The sequence below is a fragment of the Vipera ursinii genome, assembly GCF_947247035.1.
Source record: "Vipera ursinii genome assembly, chromosome: 3".
In the NCBI taxonomy this organism is placed as follows: Eukaryota; Metazoa; Chordata; class Lepidosauria; order Squamata; family Viperidae; genus Vipera; species Vipera ursinii.
In genome coordinates this window covers 4,392,022-4,412,431 of record NC_139516.1, presented here as the reverse complement: position 1 = coordinate 4,412,431, position 20,410 = coordinate 4,392,022, and the positions used below count along the sequence as shown (strand labels likewise).

The following is a 20,410-nucleotide window of genomic DNA, read 5'->3' as shown; positions in this document are numbered from 1 at the left end:
CACTTTTCTAGGATGGTTGCGTACCACCTACCAGGTGCCACTGTACCACAGGTGGTACCCGTACCACTGGTTGAAAAGCCCTGTCCTAATTATCTTAGTTGCTCTTCTCAGCACTCTTTCTAGAATCACATCTTTTTTTTTTTACATCGTGGTGACCAAAACTGGACGCAGGATTCCAAGTGTGTGGCCTTACCAGTGCAATATAAAATACTATCACTTCATGTGAACTTGATATTGTAGGAAGTCAACCCCCACCCCCACCCCCACCTAGAGAATGAAATATTTTGGGGTATATTAAAAGAGGCAGGATAGAATATTTCCACAGAAGGAGAAATGGAGGGGGGAAAAAATTTCCCCTTTCCTCAGACACAAACCTCCATCTTTGTTAATGGAGATTTGGTAATCCATTCAGGAAGACTGGGGCACGCTATTTATAATGGGCGGAGGTGCGCGCGTACCTCCGCGCAAACGGGCAGCGGCGCCGCTCTTTGAGAAAGCTGCCGCGGCACGTTTGCAGGCTGCCGAAAGCGGCAGCTTTGCAGACGGGCCGTCGCGCAACCGGGAACTGGTTCCATCACACATAAAAAAAATGGCAAGCGCGCGCGTCCACGCATGCGCAAGAAAAAACATTTTGCGCATGCGCAAAACTTTTTTTGCGCATGCACGTGCATGGACGCACGCACGCGGCTCCCACTTTTTTTATGTGTGATGGAACCGTTTCCCAGTGGCTCTTTTCCTTTTTCAGGTTGCCGACCCCTGGCCTAGCCCATTTATGATAGCGTGACGTTTTGTAATTTTTCATTTTTGCAGATGAGTGGGACGCATTTTCTACCAGCGGAACATTATATATATATGTATACGCATAGCTGGTAGGAATGTGGGAAGTGGATGTGGGGAAAAAAGTAAGAGATGTTGAGAATTACAGGTAGTCCTTGACTTACATTCATTTAGTGACCATGCGAAGTTGCAACAGCGCTGAAGAAAATTGACTTATGACCGTTTTTCACATTTACGACTATTGCAGCATCCAAAATTCAGATGCTTGGCAACTGACTCATATTTACGACAGCTGCAGGGTGTCCAAGGGTCATGTGACCAGCTTTTACAGCCTTCTGACAAGCTAAGTCAATGGGGAAGCCAGATCCACTTAACAACCATATTAAAAGAATAAAAAGAATAATAGAGTTGGAAGGGACCTTGGAGGTCTTCTAGTCCAACCCCCTGCTCAAGCAGGAAACTCATACCATTCCAGAGAAGTGGCTATCCAGTGATCAAAATATACTTCACTGATCATTGTTGGATTTATGTAATTTATTCAAAGGTCTTGTTTTAAGGATAATGCACAAGGATAATAAATGGTCAATAAATTCAAATGCAATCCTAACAATTAAATCACTATGTCAGCCAAAACATTCACAAATCATCCTTGGTAAAAAGCCAATCCTGAAGTTATTATTTATTTATTATTTAAATTTATATACCGCCCTATTCCCGTAGGACTCAGGGCGGTTTACAGGGAAAATTAAAATACATAGTATACAAAATAAAAATCAATTAAAACTATTAATTAAATTACAGTCCCTGAAGTTAAACTAAAAGCCAATTAAGTTAAATTAAATTAAAACCCCTCAGTCTGGGCCAAACAGCTCGAAGAACCAGGTTTTCAAGTCCCGGCGAAATGAGCGAAGGTCGGGGGCAGTCCTGAGTTCCGTGGGAAGTTGGTTCCATAGGGCCGGCGCGCCCACAGAGAACGCCCTTCCGTTGGGAATAACCCGCCGGCATTCCTTAACCGGTGGTACCCTGAGAAGGCCCTCCCTGTGGGAGCGCACAGGACGATGGGAAGTTGATGCCGACAGCAGGTGTTCCCTTAGATAATCCGGACCCAAGCCATTTAGGGCTTTATGTGCCCCCATTCTAAAATAAACAATGGATCACATAAACATAGAGGCATCATTTAGGTTCTTTCTGCTTTTTCATCACTGCCTCAGCGATTTCACTTAACAACGGTGGCAAGAAAAGTTGTAAATGGGGCAAAACTCACTTAACAAGTGTCTCACTTAGCAACAGAAATTTGGGGGGGTCAGTTGTTGTTGTAAGTCGAGGACTACCTGTAATTTATTCCTTTGTTTAAAATACATGCCTATCCAGATCCCGTGGCAATTCAAACTAATGGGACTTAGTGGCAGCTTCATTTAATTCCTATTATAAGGACGGCAAAATAAAAAATAATAAAAATAAAAAAAAGTGAGAGGTGATTCTTCAGAGACAGAATCGAAAGCGCCACGCAGAGTCCATATTAGAAAGTCCTTTTTAATTTTCCCATAATAAAGACAATAGGCTTTGTGGTACCTGGCCTCGCTGCAAAGATCATTATTAGAAAAAGGATAACAAAACGTTAACTCTGATTTAAACGCCGTCTGGACCGACCGAAACGGACAGGAGCACTTCAGTGGTTCAAATATCTGGAGAATGCTAATGATGAAAACCCTGTGGCTTCTCTTAAGAGAAGAGGAACCCCAAGGGAACAGGGGTGGGGGTGGAGGGTCCAGAAAGGTGACTTAAAATAACTTGCAATATTTTTTTTTAGTTCCTCTTTCACACAGACCAGCTGGAGCAACCCACACAAGTCTGTGGATCCCATTGAGCATCTCAAGTATTCACTCTACTTGTCTTTCACGGGGGGATCTGGCCAGTAAGATACGGCCAAGTGTCTTCTCTTGGTATCCGCTTGACATTCTGGGCACTTCTTGGCAAGCTGTGTGGGGAAACACAAGAGCAGTCAAAATATGGCACTTTCCCCCCAGGATCCTTGATGCCTACACTGTTTAAGACGGTGAATTAAAGTCCAAATTATTTTTTTGTATTCTGCCTTTATTATTTTTACAAATACCTGAAGGTAGTGAACATGCCTTCCTCTTCCTATGCCAACCCCCTCCCGCCCCAAACAACAATCCTGTGAGGTGGATTGGGCTGAGAGAGAGAGAGAGAGGAATTGGCCCAAAGCCACCCAGTTGGCTTTCATGACTAAGATGAGACTAGAGCTCACCATCTCCTAGACTGGCCCAAAGTCACCCAACTGGCTTTTGTGCCTAAGGCAGGACTGGAACTCCCCATTTAATTAGCGCAGGTTCGAGTCCCACCAGGCTCAAGGTTGACTCAGCCTTCCATCCTTCCGAGGTAGGTAAAATGAGGACCCAGATTGTTGGGGGCAATTAAGCTGACTTTGTAATAATGCCGCTTGGGATGTGTGTAAAAGCCCTAATAAGCAGGCATATACATAGAATGAAGGCTATTGCTAAGCACATTGATTTGTGCTTCTTAGATTGTAAGCCGCCCTGAGTCTTCGGAGAAGGGCGGGATATAAATGGGATTAAAAATATATATATAAATAAATGCCAGTCAACACAGAACTTTCCGTGCAGGCACCTGGTGATCCCTTGTTACATTTGGTACCAACTCCAACCTCCAGACAATTGTGTAAGTACCACAGAAGTAGCCTCTGTTTTATGTTACATTGTACGGACTAGTACAGTAGATACGGCACTGACGTTGTGGCTGGCTGTTGCAATTGCTTATCTTGATTAGGAGACTACGCCTGGCAAAACCTTCCATTCCCACTCATTCTAAACTAGCCTTTCTAAAATAGTTTTATCTTGGTATGAGAAACTTTAGAAATAAGACCAGTCAAAGGGATTATTCTGACCACATACCAACCTCTGTGGGTTTCTGGTTAATGATGATAAGCATGAAAGAGTCATGCAATGTTATGTCTACTTTGGCTTCCTGGATTAGCAATCTTAAATCCAAAAACTCAGGACAGCTTCTTGCATTGGTGACCTCACAAATTCCCAAACTGCATCCAGCCAAAGGGCAAGGTGACCACTTGAGTTTCCTGTTTCCCTTCTTTCTTTCCAATCTCAACACTGTTTGGGTTTCCTTTACTAGCGGGTACAGATCTGTGGCCACCACCAGAGCCAATTTTAGTGCCTTTGACCTCCCCTCAACCATAATGTCTGAGACATCTATCTCCCTTTCCAGAAAACAGCGGTCACATTTTTGAAATATGGTTAAACCAACTTGAGGTTTGACGCTCCATGTCGTTTGTGTTCGCCCCGTATTAAGGGAAAATAATGTGCATTTGAAGGAGCCAACTGGTGCTTTACAAGGAACACAAAACTTCTATCCTAAATTTATTCTACACTTCTTCAAGGACAATTTTCACAAGGAAGCATCTGTCAGAATAATAATAATAATAATAATAATAATAATAATAATAATAATAATAATAATAATAATAATAATAGAAACATATACATCAATATTTATGAACTAACACAAAGTATCAGGAAGCTTTAGGCTGCATTAATAGAGGGATAGAATCAAGATCATGTGAAGTATTAATACCACTCTATAATGCCTTGGAATACTACATCCAGTTTTGATCATTGTGATGTAAAAAAGATGTTGAGACTCTAGAAAAAGTGCGGAGAAGAACAACAAAGATGATTAGGGGACTGGAGGCTAAAACATACAAAGAACGATTACAGAAATTGGGTAGTCTAGTTTAATGAAGAAAAGGATGAGGGGGGACAGGATAGCAGTCTTCCAATATTTGTGGGGCTGCCCCAAAGAGGGAGACAAGCTACTCCTCAAAGCAGAACAAGAATTATTTAAATTCTATTATTTAAATTCTATTCTATTCTATTCTATTCTATTCTATTCTATTCTATCCTATCCTATTCCATTCCATTATTTAAATTCTATTCTATTCTATTCTATTCTATTCTATTCTATTCTATTCTATTCTATTCTATTCTATTCTATTCTATCCTATCCTATCCTATCCTATTCCATTCCATTATTTAAATTCTATTCTATTCTATTCTATTCTATTCTATTCTATTCTAATTCTAATTCTAATTCTAATTCTAATTCTATTCCTATTCTGTTCTGTCCTACTCTACTTTTACGCTTTCAATATTTTATTGTATACCATCCAGAATACCTTTCTGGTGGAGATGGATGGTTCTTAATATGATAGATAGTTAGAGATAGTTAGATAGATAGATAGATAGATAGATAGATAGATAGATAGATAGATAGATAGATAGATAGATAGATATAGATAGATACGGTAAATGAATGGATGGATGGATGGATAGACAGACAGACACCCTGAGGTATTTGTAAAAATAATAAAGGCAGGATACAAATAAATAAATAGACAAAAATAAATCAGCTGACGCAATTTAAGACCAAAGGGGAGAAAAAAATGAAAACGAAAGCTAACCTTCAAGGCATTCTCCCAACATTCGTTGCAACATGTGAAGGAACACTGCTGGCATTTAAAGGGCACACCATGCTTAGAACCGCATTTAGCACACGTATAGCCACCTAAACAGGGAAAAGGAAGAAGAATGAAGTGGCTTTCACACCAGACCAATCCTTTGACCTCGCAGCAGATTCTTTCCTCCGCTCGAGCACTTGAAACACAGATGAAATGCCAGTCAGGCTTCACTTGCCAATAAAGGAGAATCTCTGTGGCTCAGGGTTGAAATGTGGGCTCTTTGATGCTCTCTGAGCTTGGTGGTTTTCCTGCAGACATTTCCTTACCCAAACGAGGTAGCATCGTTAAGTGCTAGTGTTGACGACGTTACCTAGTCTGGGTAATGAAACGTCTGCAAGAAGACAACCCAAAGAGAGCACCAAGGACCCCACAGTCTTCCTCCTCCTCCTTCTCCCCACTCCCTTCTAGCACTGATGATGTCACCTAGTCGGGTCATGAAACGTCTGCAAGAAAACCAGCAAGCAAAGAGAGCACCAAGGGCCCCTCCCTACTTCGCTTGCTTAAAGATAATTGTTTTCAGGTTGCGGAACCAAACAGAAGTTTCATGTTGATCTTGACCAGAGGGCCCAAATATGGAAAGATCTCTAGCGCAAAAAAGATGGCAACAGGAAAAGCTACCTACCCATCTCCACCCGACAACCAGAATCAAAGGGAAGTTTACATTTTTGTAATTCAGCCAAAGGAACAAATGTCAACCAAGACTGATCAGACAAGTTCTCAGAAAATAAAAAAGGTTTTCAGTCATTTGCTGAGATGGGCAGTTATAGAAATCAACCCATCAAACCCATCGCCGCGGCCTCAAAACACTCCTTTTTCAACCGGCTGACCTGGACTGGCAGGGATTTAATTATGTTTAATTTTTATTTTAATTATGTTTACAATTTTTAACTCTATTTTTAATTTTTAATTTTAATTTATTGTACAGAGGCCTTTAATTTTAATTTTATCTTAATTTCTGTATTTATTGTATATTATTGCTGTTAGCCGCCCTGAGTCCTTCAGGAGATAGGGCGGGATATAAGCCCCATTAATAAATAAATAAAATAAAACAAACTTCACAACAATATTCTGGCCTAGAAGAGTTTAGTTTCTGCCTTTCCTTTCCTTTCTTTCTTGTGTGTGTGTGTGTGTGTGTTTTAAAAATATTTATTTTAATTTGTAGGACTTGATTTATCAGCTAGCCTGAGAGATTTCAGTCGGGATAAAAAATAATAATAATAAATAATTTGATTACCCCCATTGCAAACTGATGTACTAAACTGAATAAATCCAAATACCCCAAATCAACTTCACAAGGATAATCTGATCTACATATAGCGGTGGTGGTGGTGGGGAATTATTTGATCCCCTGCTGATTTTGTACGTTTGCCCACTGACAAAGAACTGATCAGTCCGTAATTTTAATGGTAGGTTTATTTTGAACCTTTCTTGTCAAAGTACAACCAAGTATACGTTGAGATTGGCTGAGCCTCCCTTCGTGCCCCCACCCCCAACTTACAGTGACAACAAACCCTCCATCTTATTACATCGTGTGAGCTAATTGCACAACGCACCGGCCTTGCAAGTCAATTGTGCATAAAGTTTATAAAATTATTTCCCGTTCAAAAGCCTAACCGCCCATGGATAAAAGCTGTTCTTCAGCCTGGCTATACTCCTGTATCTCCTACCTGACGGTAGGAGAGTAAAGAGGTATCGACCAAGGTGTGAGTCGTCCCTGAGGATTTTCCTCACTCTTCCAAGGCAGCGGGCCCTGGCGAGGTCATCCAGTGGTGTCAGGGAACAGCCCACAATGTCTTGTGCTGTACTCACCACCCTCTGTAATGCTTTCCTATCCGCGGCTGTCAGACCAGCATACCAAACCACAATACAGTACGAGAGGACGCTCTCTATAGTAGACCGGTAAAAGAGGGTCACTAGCCGTTGTTCTACCCTGTTCTTCCGCAAGACCCTGAGAAAGTGGAGTCTCTGTTGGGCCTTTCTGGCCACCTGGGTTGTATTAACTTTCCAGGTAAGATCTTCACAGAGGTGGACTCCCAGAAATTGAAAGGAGGAAACTCTCTCCACACAATCCTCCCTGATGTAAAATGGGGCTGGTTCCTCCTTTTTTCTCCAGAAGTCTAGCACCATCTGTTTCCTCTTGCTGATGTTCAGGTGCAAGTTGTTCTCTGGGATAGTTTTTGTACCTCCCCCCGGAACGCTGTTTCATCCCCACCTGTAATAAGACCCACTACAGTGGTATCATTTGCGAACTTAATGATCGCACTATTGGGTATTATCACAGATACCACCGTTGTAGATATTAAATTGATGTTGAATTTAATTACGGCAGCGAGACTTTTAGTGGCGCAATATTGGAAGAAGGAAGAACTGCCGACTATAGAAGAATGGACTTTAAAAGTTTCTAACTTGGCGGAGATGGCAAAGATTTCAGCATACTTGAAAGAACAATTGCAACAGAGATATACCGTGGAGTGGAAGAGATGGATAGATTATATTCAGAATAAATATGGGACTAAAAAGTTTCACTTAGCATTTGAATAAGTAGCGGATTTATATGATGTATAATTAGCTTGTAGTTATTTTATTAAGAGTTAAAGTGCGATAGAATTTAATATCTTATTGTTGTTTGCATATTTTAGATTATGTTTGTTTGTATTTTTATACCCTGTATTTAGCTCTGGGAAGTCGGGGAGGGGGAAGGGGAGGGGAGGGGAGAGTTGGGGAGGTTTGGGGAGAGGGGAGGGGGAGGGGTTTTGTATTCAAAAATGTACTGTAAAACTTTTCAATTAAAAAAAATGATCGCAGTAGATGGGTCGGACGATACACAATCGTATGTGTACAGTGAGTACAGGTAGGGGCTAAGCACGCAGCCCTGTGGCGAGCCGGTACAAAGCTTCAGGGGGGGTGGATAAAACAGACCTGACCCTCACTGTTTGTAGCCGGTCCCTGAGAAAGTCTTTAATCCAATCGCAGATGGAGGAGGAAAAATTCAAGTGAGTCAGCTTTTCAATAAGGATGCTCGGCAAAATGGTGTTGAAAGCCGAGCTGTAATCAACGAAAAGCATCTTGACATAACTTCCAGGTTTCTCAAGATGACTTGCTACAGAGTGTAGAGCAGTAGCTATGGCATCATCTGTCGACCTGTTCCCCCTGTAGGCAAATTGATGTTTGTCGAAGCCCGGTGTTTATTTTAACAGTGAGACACAACAACAACAAAAAACCCAGTCATAACTGTTTTTGTGTAAAGGCATTCGTTTCATTTCTTCTTCGTCACCCAATGGAGACTTTAATCTGCTTTGCAATATATAATCTGCAACCTTCCATCTGTAGTTCCCATGTACAGGAACCCCTTGGCTTACAACCAAAATCGAGCCCAAAATTTCCATGGCTAAGCGAGAGAGCTCTTGCGTGCGTTTTGCCCCATTTCATGGCCTTTCTTGCCACCGTTGTTAAGCCAATCACTGCAGATGTTAAGTTAGTAACACAGCTGTTAACTGAATCTGGCTTCCCCGTGGACTGCACTGCAACTGTCATAAACAGAAGCCAGTTGCCAAGCAACAGAATTTTGATCACATGACCACAGGGACACTGCAGTGGTCACTAAGTGTAAAAAAAATGGCCATGAAGTGACTTTTTTTCAGAGCGATTGTAACTTTAAATGGTCACTAAATGGCTGTAAGTCAAGGACTGCCAGTAGCTGATAAGCCTTCTTTAGAACGGTGTTTCTCAACCTTGGTTGCTTTATGATATGTGGACTTCAAATCCCAGAATTCCCCAGCCAGCCATGCTGGCTGGGGGATTCTGGGATTTGAAGTCCACACCTCTTAAAAGGTTGAAAAAAATGGATTTAGAGAGAAGGGAACTTAATCTACTTAATCACGGAACCACTGACTGGTTCAAAATTGGGGAAGGAGCCTGGCAAGGCTGTATACTGTCGCCCTGCCTATTTAACTTATATGCAGAGCACATCATGAGAAAGGCAGGGCTAGATGAATCAAAAGTTGGAATTAAAATTGCCGGGAGAAATACCAACAACCTAAGATATGCAGATGACACCACTCTAATGGCAGAAAGTGAAGAAGAACTAAAGAGCCTCTTGTTGCGGGTGAAGAAGGAGAGTGCAAAAGTTGGGTTGAAACTCAACATTAAGAAAACCAAGATCATGGCATTTGGCCCTCTCAATTCCTGGCAAATAGATGGGGAAGAAATGGAGGTAGTGACAGATTTTATTTTCCTGGGCTCCAAGATCACTGCAGATGGGGACTGCAGCCAAGAAATTAAAAGACGCTTGCTCCTGGGGAGGAAAGCCATGGCAAATCTAGACAGCACACTAAAAAGCAGAGACATCACCCTGCCAACAAAAGTGCAGATAGTCAAGGCTATGGTCTTCCCAGTTGCAATGTATGGCAGTGAAAGTTGGACAGTAAGAAAGGCTGAGCGCCAAAGAATTGAGGCCTTTGAACTATGGTGCTGGAGAAGACTCCTGCGAGTCCCTTGGACTGCAAGGCGATCAAACCGGTCAGTCCTAGAGGAGATCAACCCTGACTGCTCTTTAGAAGGCCAGATCCTGAAGTTGAAACTCAAATACTTTGGCCACCTAATGAGAAGGAAGGACTCACTGGAGAAGAGCCTCATGCTGGGAAAGATGGAGGGCAAGAAAAGAAGAAAGGGACGACAGAGAATGAGGTGGCTGGATGGAGTCACTGAAGCAGGAGGCGAGAGCTTAAATGGACTCCAGAAGATGGTGGAGGACAGGAGGGCCTGGAGGAACGTTGTCCGTCGGGTCGCGATGGGTCAGACACGACTTCACAACTAAACAACAACACTTAATCAAAAGACACCCACCACCTATTGGAGAGAGAGGAAGGCTGTCATCGTCTATGGATTTTCGTAATCTGCTGGCCCCTCTCTCGATTTCCTGTGGGTCTGGATTTTGGAGCTGCTGTGGTGCTTCATTCTTGGAAGAATCTGCAGAAAATATTACATAATCACATTGCCAAGAACATACGGGACTCCATTCAGACAGCTCTCCCCACACACACTCCTGTGATATCTGTACAACCTCTCCAAGAAAATTTGCTTTAATTATTACTAAAAAAAAGCAGAATTACAGAAATCTTATAGGTGAAATAAATCAAGGTTTAACTGTCTTGCAGAATTCCAATTGGCACGATTCAGTTAGCCCCTTCTGATCTGCAGATAGGAAAGACGTATCCGATGGGACTGTCAATTTCTTAAATGTTTTCATAGCAATAGCAATAGCACTTAGACCCGTGGTGGCGGACCTATGGCACGTGTGCCAGAAGTGGCACGCAGAGCCCTTTCTGTGGGCATGCGCGCCGTCGCCCCAGTCCTAGGCCTTCAGCTGGGTTGTATAAAACCTTTTCGCTTTAGGCCTCCGCTGGCGTGTGGGGAAAAAAAAGATTCAATCAATCAATTTTAACTTCTCATGGGAAAAAAGAAAGATCTTGCAAAGTTGGAATTGATTGATTGAACTTTTTAGTCCCACTCAGGCTGCCATTACCACCGCACTCATGCCCACCCAATGGGCCACGCCCACCTGGCACCCAATGATACATAAGTGGGTTTTGGGTTGTAGTTTGGGCACTTGGTCTCTAAAAGGTTCGCCATCACTGACTTAGACCTATATACAGTGCTTTATAGCCCTCTCTAAGCGGTTTTACAGAGTCAGCCTATGGCCCCCAGCAATCCGGCTCCTCATTTTACCAACCTTGGAAGGATGGAAGGTTGAGTCAACGGTGAGCTGGTCAGGATCGAACTCCTGGCAGCATTCTACATTCTATGCACTGTGCCACTGGAGCTCTTTTATGGTTTTATGGAGTCATGCAAGTGAGATGGGCAGTATAGAAATTTGATAAACAAATAAAAGGCCAGATCCTGAAGCCGAAACTCAAATCCTTTGGCCACCTAATGAGAAGGAAGGACTCACTGGAGAAGAGCCTCATGCTGGGAAAGGTTGAGGGCAAGAGAAGAACGGGACGACAGAGAACGAGGTGGCTGGATGGAGTCACTGAAGCGGGAGGCGTGAGCTTAAATGGACTCCAGAAGATGGCAGAGGACAGGAAGGCCTGGAGGAACATTGTCCATGGGGTCGTGATGGGTCGGACACAACTTCGCAGCTAACAACAACAATAAAATAAAATAAAATAAAATAAAATAATGAGAGTATCATGATATGCTTTTGCCATCCCATTCCTTCCTCAGTTGGGGCTAACTAAAAGGGCCCCCATGTTGCTATTGGTCCTCTCTCAGCCCAAACTCTACATCATATGCCTAATTTCTAGGCATCTCTACTAAGTTACTAAGCACAGGTAACATTTCTGTTGCTAAGTGAGACAGCTGGTAAATGAGTTTTGCCCCATTGTACGACCTTTCTTGCCACGGTTGTTAAGCAAATCACTGTAATTGTTAAGTGAGCAACATGGTTGTTAAGTGAATCTGGCTTCCTCATTGACGTTGCTTGTCAGAGGGTCGTAAAAGGTGATCACATGACCCCGGGACACTATATCTATCTGGGCTAATGCCTCCTTAAGTAACACCAGCTGCCTGCAATTAGTGCAGGTTCGAGTCCCACCAGGCTCAAGGTTGACTCAGCCTTCCATCCTTCCGAGGTAGGCAAAATGAGGACCCAGATTGTTGGGGGCAATAAGCTGACTTTGTAATAATGCTGCTTGGGGGGGGGGGGCGAAAGCCCTAATAAGCAGGCATATACATAGAATGAAGGCTATTGCTAAGCACATTGATTTGTGCTTTAGATTGTAAGCCGCCCTGAGGTAAGGTAGATAAAAAATAAATACGAGCCGGTGGCCAAGCATCCGAATTCTGATCCTGTGACCGTGGGGATGCTGCAACGGTCGTTAAGTGTGAAAAACAGTCACGAGTCACTTTTTCAGAGCCGTTATAACTTGGAACAGTCACTAAACCAATGGCTGCCGGACGAGGAGTGTCTGTGTGCAGCAGTGTGATGTTTCCTTATAGAGGCTTTGAGCTTTCTTTAGCCCACTTTGCTAAATTTGCTGTAGGGATTTGACTCATCATTCTGAAATCCACCCGGCGTTCCAAGGTTGACAGATAAGTGTGTAATGTTCTACAAATCCAGCTAATGAAAGAAAAATCTGTATTAAGAATGACACCACAGTACGCTTCCCAGGAAGGTAAAACTCATCTGTTGAGTATTCTGGGTTGTTGTTGTTGTTTTTTTTAAAATATATATATATATATTTCAAATGACGACGCAAGCAATATTTTAACGATGAGTGTGGAAGTGCCAGTAAAAGAAGCACTGAAAATTGTCAGGGCGTTGTGCAGCGTAAAAGTTCTTACCAAGGCAATCTTCCTTTTTGTTCTCCTCTGGGAAAGCCATGCCAGTCAGCTCTCCGCACATCTGTAGGAACCGCTCCTTGTGATGCGGGCGGACGAAAGGAGCGAAGCCTATCAGAAAAACAAAGCAGCAGGTCACTTCCAAGGAAAAAAAACAAGAACATGTCTCATCTTCTCAGACAAATAGTCTATATGGAGATTCTCTTATCAGCCAGGTCATGGTTGTTGTTGTTTTTTGTCCCCTAAAAAGGCAACTGGATTTTCCTCCTGTTTTCTTGGAAAGCGGTTTTTTTTTTTTTGCTTCTCTTCCAAGAAGCTTTTTCAGAACCAAAGGAGTTTCTCGGATGAGAAATGAAATGTTTTGAAATAAAATACCAAGAAATTGTAGTTGCCTTGAGGGGAAAACAAAAAAATAAAACAAACACCCTTGGGACAACCAAACAAGGGAAGACTTCTCAGGTCCAAATTTTTTTTTTTTTTTTACACAGTAGAAAGACGAATGAAAATAGGAGCAAAGTAGGGGAGGAGGAAGGGAAGAAGAAAAAGTGAAGGACAAAAGGGACAGAAGGAAGAAAAAGGCATTGACCTCTTTAGCGCAGCAGCGTAAGATAATGCAATACAGCCTCAACCTTTACGCAATACAGGTAGTCCTCGACGTACGGCCGTCACTGAGCCCAAAATTTCTGTTGCTCAGTGAGACTCTTGCGAAATGGGTTTTGCCCCATTATTTGACTTTTTTTTTTTGCGCGCCACGGTTGTTAAGTGAATCCCTGCACTTATTAAATCAGTAACGGGGTTGTTAAGGGAATCTGGTTTCCTCGTTGACTGTGCTTTTCAGAAGGTCATAAAAGGTCATCACGTGACCCGCCCAGGACCTGAAACGTCGTAAATAGGAGTCGGTTGCCAAGCGGTTGAATTTTGATCACGTGACCAGGGGATGCTGATGCTGCAACGGTTGTAAATGTGAAAAATGGTCATGTCACTTTTTTCAGTAATGTTGTAACTTTGAACCGTCACTAAATGAACAGTTGTAAGTGTGAGGACTACCTGTAGTATATACTACTAGCCATTTCTGTAACGACAGCCTATCTCAGCGATGGCGAACCTTTTAGAGACCGAGTGCCCAAACTGCAACCCAAAACCCACTTATGTATCGTTGGGTGCCGGGTGGGCGTGGCCCATTGGGTGGGCGTGGCCCATTGGGTGGGCGTGGCTGCGGTGGTAACGGCAGACTGGGTGGGACTAAAAAGTTCAATCCATCGACTCCAACTTTGCAAGATCTTTTTTTCTCCGCGAGAAGTTGAAATTGATCGATTGATTGAACCTTTTTTTTTTTTTGCACACGGCAGCCGAGTCCTAAAGCGAAAAGGTTTTATAAAACCCAGCTGAAGGCCTAGGACTGTGGCGACGGCGCGCGTGCCCACAGAGAGGCTCTGCGTGCCATTTGTGGCACGCGTGCCATAGGTTCGCCACCACCGGCCTATCTAAATCAGCAGAATTCATAGCCAAAGTTTCTTTCTTTCTTTTCTCCACCTCAAGCACAAAATCCCAAAGTGGTTTCCAAGTGGAAACAAAAGTCAGCTTTATTCTCTTCTTTCACTAGGGCAGGCAAGTTCGCCATCTCTCCCAACTCCATCACTTTTTCCAGCCAGTCGTCCATTACAGAAATTAAAATATCTTTCCATGTTCATACACAGAGCCGTGCTGTTGCTGTCAGCACGTATTAACGACAAAATTCCAAATTCTTTCTTTTTTTTAAGTTCTTTGCCCATTAAGCCTAAAAGACAAGCCTCTGGTTTTTATCTTTATATTGGCTTTAAGAATCGTCTGTATTCAGATGTGAATCTTACTCCCAATTTAAAACCAGGAACAATCAGGTGACTGTATCCATCAAGCTGTGAGGCTAACAATGCCTCTCCCAACAGTGCTTCTAAACTATGCGTTTAAGATTTATGTAGAATATGGCCTTGAGAGGTAAAATACAGGTAAAGGTAAAGGTTCCCCCGCACATGCGTGCTAGTCGTTTCCAACTCTAGGGGCCGGTGCTCATCTCCGTTTCAAAGCCGAAGAGCCAGCGCTTGTCCGAGGACGTCTCCGTGGTCATGTGGCCGGCATGACTAGACGCCAAAGGCGCACGGAACACTGTTACCTTCCCACCGTAGTGGTCCCTATTTCCCTACTTGCATTTTTTTTACGTGCTTTCGAACTGCTAGGTTGGCAGAAGCTGGGACGAGTAACAGGCGCTCACTCTGTTAACGCGGCACTCGGGATTCGACCCTCCAAACTGCCGACCTTCCGATCGACAAGCTCAGCGTCCTAACCCACTGAGCCACCGCGTCCCTACAAAATACAGGTAGCCCTCGATTTATGAACACAATTGAGACCAACATTTCTGTTGTTAAGCGAGACATTTGTTAAAGTGCGTTTTGCCCCATTTTACGACTTTCCTCGCCACAATTGTTAAGTGAATCACTGCACTTTGTTAAATTGGTAACACAACTATTAAGTGACTCGGGCTTCCCCATCGACTTTGCTTGTCAGAAGGTTGTAAAAAGGGGATCACATGACCCTGGGAAAATGGCAACGGTCGTAAATAGGAGTCAGTTGTCAAGCATCTGAATTTTGATCCTGTGACCGTGGGGATGCTGTAATGGTTGCAAAGGTGGAAAATGGCCATAAGCCACTTTTTTCGCTGACGCTGTAACTTCAAAGGGTCACTAAGCAAACTGTTGTAAGTCGAGGACTACCTTTAATGTGTTTTTTTTTAAAAAAAAAATTGCTGAAATGACAGAATTACAGTCACGAATGGGTTAAAACCACAGCATGCTCTCTTTGGAAGGGCGAGGTTGAAATATGAAAATATGGGACAAAATGTGCCTTTCTCTTCCTGACTGAAAACCCAAGTTTTCTGGAAAATTGGAGAAATTTCCTCCCCCGCAAAAAAGAGGTCAACATGCAGAAAGGGGGGGGGGGAGAGAGAATCGGTCCGTGATGAAGTGTTTCCCTGTAACTACAGATTATTGGCTCTTAGGGCATGTGACATCATCCATTCATTCCTTAGTTAAGAAACCATAATATTAGCAGAAGGAAGATGACAAATATCCTTATCTTTTTATTAAGCTAGTTAAAAAAAACAACAACCCGCAAACTTCAAGAGGAAAAGATCGGCCCAGTCTTTACTACTAAGTGAATCATGTGTTCTGAAGAAACTGAAAACGAAGCCATTGTTAAACAGCGAAACGGTCTTCCGAGAACAACGGCGAGCTGTTCCTTGCTGGAGTTTTTCCAACAAGACCTAGGTGGCTCTTAAGTTGACTGCTAGTCTTTCTCAACCTTGGCAGCTTGAAGAAGGGTGGACTTCAACTCCCAGAATTCCCCCGCCAGCCTAGCTGGCGGGGGAATTCTGGGAGTTGAAGTCCATCCTTCTTCAAGATGCCAAGGTTGAGAAACACTGTGCTAGGTTATACATCCCTCTTTCTCCATCTCAGCCACGGGGGGACTTCCAACTCCCAGAATGCCCCGCTGAATTCTGGGAGCTGAAGCCCACCCGTTTGCAAGCGGCTAAGGTTGCTGAGAAACACTGCTTTGGTGGAATCCTGCACGGGCTGTGCAACTGTTCAGTTTTGGAAGAAGCAGCATTTGCAAAACTAGAGAGGGGTTCTCGTGGGCATTCGAAAGAGCTGGTCTAAATGGACCCTGAAGCATTGCACGGTTTTATTATAAGGTCCTTCCTGTGCCTGTATCCTGTGATTCTAGTCACCTGTTGTGATTCAGTGTCAGCCTGTGCTCCCAGCAGCTGAGTCCGAGGAATCTGAGGAGGAGGAGGAGGGGTTTGGAGAGCCTTCGGTGTTGGAGGGAGGCTGATGCACTGCAGGACTCTCAGCCTGGCCCCTTCAGTTGTGTTCCTCATGAGGCTCAGCTGTGTGAGGAGGAGGTGTGGGACTCAGAGGAGTCACAGCTGAATCTGTTCAGAGACGCTAGAAGCAGAAGGCAATCCAGCAGAGCCGAGCAGAGCCGAGCAATGAGGCAACTCAGTGAGAGGAGGAGAAGGCAGTGAGAAGCCACGCCTTGGGACCGATAATAAAAGGGGAAGGTGTGGGCGGGGCTGGTGGCTGAAGGCAACCGTTCGGAGACATTCTAAGGGAATCCTGGTCTGTTCTGGCTACTTCTGTTTAACTCTTGTTTGTTGACTCTTGTCTGATATTTCGATTCATTTCATTCATTGTCTGATATTTCGATTCATAATATTTTGTTGCTTTTTTTGTTTGAACTGTAAGTAAATTTGGGTTGGGTTTTTGCAGCCCATTGACAGTAAAAAGGAAAATAAGGTGTTGTCCCTAACACACAAACAGGGCCGGTCATAGGCTGGAACAGAACATCACCTTCAGCTTTGTCAGACTTTGCTTCTCCTCTAACAGGGATTTTTGAGCAACCATTGAAGCGCAAGAGAAAGAGGGAAGGAAGGAGGAAAGGCAGCCCGCCATATGTGATTCCCTCCCAGGGGTTCTAAACAGCCTTTCAGAGAAGGTGCCAAACAGAGCATTAACAATCAGCACCTCCCTTTTTCTGTTGTGTCTCTTAAAAACAGTAAGATTACAAACAGAAGAGGACATTTGTAGTTTGGGGCTGAACTGGAGGGGTTGCCGAGCTTGGTTGATTTTTTGCAGATGTTTCATTACCAAATCAGGTAACATCCTCAGTGCTAGAAGGGAGTAGGGTGTGTGGAGAGGAGGAGGAGGAGGAGGAGGGGTGCGCTCTGAGGTGGGTTGTTTTCTTGCAGACGTTTCATTATCCAACTAAGGAACATCCTCAGTGCTAGAAGGGAGGAGGAGGAGGAGGAGGAGGACTGTGGGGTCCTTGCTGCTCTCTGAGCTTGATCATTTGCCTGCAGACATTTCATTCCCGAAGTAGGTTACATCATCAGTGCTAGAAGGGAGTAGGGTCTGTAGAGAGGAGGAGGAGGAGGAGGAAGAGGAGAGAAGAAGGAGGGGTACGCTCTCAGCTTGGTGGTTTTCTTGCAGACGTTCCATTATCCAACTAGGTAACATCCTCAGTGCTAGAAGGAAGTAGGGTGTGTGGAGAGGAGGAGGAGGAGGAGGAGGGGTACACTCTGAGGTTGGTTGATTTCTTGCAGACGTTTCATTATCCAACTAGGTAACATCCTCAGTGCTAGAAGGGAGTGGCAACTGTTCTAATTCCCTTTTAGCACTGATGATGATTCAGTTGTGTTTGTTTTTGGTGGATTCTATGGGCCAGGTCTCTTCACATCTTCAGATCTTGCACTACTTCTTGGAGTTGTTCTATGCTGTGGCTGGTGTCAGCTTTCATGGTCTTTAGCCACTGTGTTCTTTGATGGCCTGGTTTTCCTTTTATCGCTGATAATAATAAGAATAATAGAATTGCAGGGGACCTTGGAAACCCTATCCCATTTCAGACAAATAGCTGTCCAGTCTCTTCTTAAAAACTTCCAGTGTTGGAGCATTCACAACTTCTGGAGGCAGGTTGTTCCGCTGGTTAATTGTTCTAACTGTCAGGAAGTTTCTCCTTAGTTCTAGGTCGCTTCTCTCCTTGGTTAGTTTCCATCCGTTGCTTCTTGTCCTGCCTTCAGGCGCTTTGGAGAATAGCTTGACTCCCTCTTCTTGGGGGCAGCCCCTGAGATACTGGAAGACTACTATCGTGTCCCCCCTCGTCCTTCTCTTCATTAAACTTCTTTCTGATTCTTCTCAACATAATTCCTTTCTCCGGTGAATTCCCCCGCGTGACATGGCCGAAGTCAGTGAGACGCAAGTTGTGTGATTTTTCCTTCCAGTGACATGTCTGGTCTTATGCGCTCTAGGACTTCTTCGTTGGTCACCTTTGCTTGTCCAGCACCACAGTTGAAATGAGTACATTTTCTCCCTGTCTTGCTTTTTTTTAAGATCCAATCACCGATGACAACTCAGAAAACAACTAAGGGCCCATACTACGAATAAGCAGAAATAGCCTCCTTTTTGCTTTATTTGTAAAGGTAAGGTAGATAAGCTTTAATTAAAGAGCCCCAATTTGGGTGATATGTAGTCAGCAGGAGACACCTGTCTGTCTTCACACTGAAAGGCATACTGTCAACGCTGCTCACGTGGTTGGATGCTCTTGCTTTGACAACAGATGGAAACGTAGCCATCTTTTCTCTATCGCTTTTAGAGTTCGTTGCTGCTGGGAGGGGGAATGTGGATGAGAGTCCAGCTAGCCATAACAATAATAACTCAGCCGTGGGAACCCAAGGTCACTGGGCCCAGAGTTGATTCAGCTGGGGAGATAGCGCGCATGCTTCAAGTTAATTGGGGAATATATGATTTATGACTGTTAATTGGAGGAGGGAATTGCACTTTGTTACTTTGTACCTAAGGTAAAGGTAAAGGTAAAGGTAAAGGTTCCCCCGCACATGCGTGCTAGTCGTTTCCGACTCTAGGGGCCGGTGCTCATCTCCGTTTCAAAGCCGAAGAGCCAGCGCTTGTCCGAGGACGTCTCCGTGGTCATGTGGCCGGCATGACTAGACGCCAAAGGTGCACGGAACGCTGTTACCTTCCCACCGGAGTGGTCCCTATTTTTCTACTTGCATTTTTACGTGCTTCCGAACTGCTAGGTTGGCAGAAGCTGGGACGAGTAACAGGCGCTCACTCTGTTACGCGGCACTCGGGATTCGACCCGCCAAACTGCCGACCTTCTGATCGACAAGCTCAGCGTCCAAACCCACTGAGCCACCGCGTCCCTCTTTGTACCTAGGGGAGGGGAATTCAGTTCTGGCTTCGATTATGTAGTGCCGATATTTTATTTCTCGAATAAAAGATTCTTTAAGGTTAAAAAAAATATATCTCCAAGTTCTTTTGAAGAGTTTCATCTGTTGGAACCATGACACATACATGGTTTACTCGCGGTGATAATTCTAAAAATTGTCTCGGACTTCTTCCTTCCTGAAAACCTTCCTCCACTGAAATTTTCAGACCACTAAAACAAACAAAGCTACAAATACTGCAGATCATAACTGCAGACAAAATGCTGTCATCATCTCCACTTTAATTTTAAGTATGTTAAAAGCACTATTTCTTCCTGTACTTTCAGGGCAGCCGAGTACAGACTGTTGACATAAAACATTGGCGAGGAATTCCTGCTTCAACTCTTCCACTGGAGTGCACTGGAAAACCCGTTTGGTTTCCTTTTGAGTTGAAATGTGGATTTCTGTTCAGGATTGGCTTCCTCTTCCATACAGTCTTAATATACGGGGAGGGGGAATGCAACATTTTAAAGGTTCTGTTAATAGGCCCTGTTATAAAATCACCTTTCCTAAGGAGGTCCAAGAAAAACCTTTTCCATGATGGCTCTCTCCCTGTGGAAAAGCAATCACCCAGAAACAAGATTGACCTTACCTTGAAAGACCCCAAAGAGATGCTTTTGCTAATGGGCCTAGGGATCCCAGACAGATACAGAGTAACAGATTAATAGAGGTGAAAGGGACCTTGGAGGTCATCTAGTCCAGCCCCCTGCTCAGGCAGGAAACCCTATACCATTTCAGGTATTTTAGAATACCTTGCCGACCCAAATACAAGCCAAACCTTATTGCCTGTTTCAGCCTAACCTAAGGCCATCCACAGGCTGTAGTCGCAACTGTGACAACTCATATTTGTGTAAAATTTTTTGGATTCCCTTTAATTCTTTGTTAGCAATCCAAAAAACTTTACGCACAAA

General features: G+C 43.8%; 1 protein-coding gene across 4 annotated transcripts in view; it reads right to left on the bottom strand.

Moving 5' to 3' along the window:
- Positions 1-1,348: 1,348 nt before the first annotated feature.
- RTEL1 (regulator of telomere elongation helicase 1) overlaps positions 1,349-20,410 on the bottom strand; it is a 147,370-nt gene continuing 128,308 nt past the window's right edge. For all 4 annotated transcript variants that reach the window (XM_083360825.1, XM_083360827.1, XM_083360828.1 and 1 more), the window contains 4 exons: positions 12,692-12,799; positions 10,193-10,315; positions 5,291-5,394; positions 1,349-2,755 (listed from right to left, as the gene is read on the bottom strand). In XM_083360825.1, coding sequence (XP_083216951.1) covers positions 2,663-2,755; positions 5,291-5,394; positions 10,193-10,315; positions 12,692-12,799 — 428 coding nt within the window. In that variant the 3' untranslated portion in view covers positions 1,349-2,662. The remainder of the gene's footprint in view (positions 2,756-5,290; positions 5,395-10,192; positions 10,316-12,691; positions 12,800-20,410) is intronic.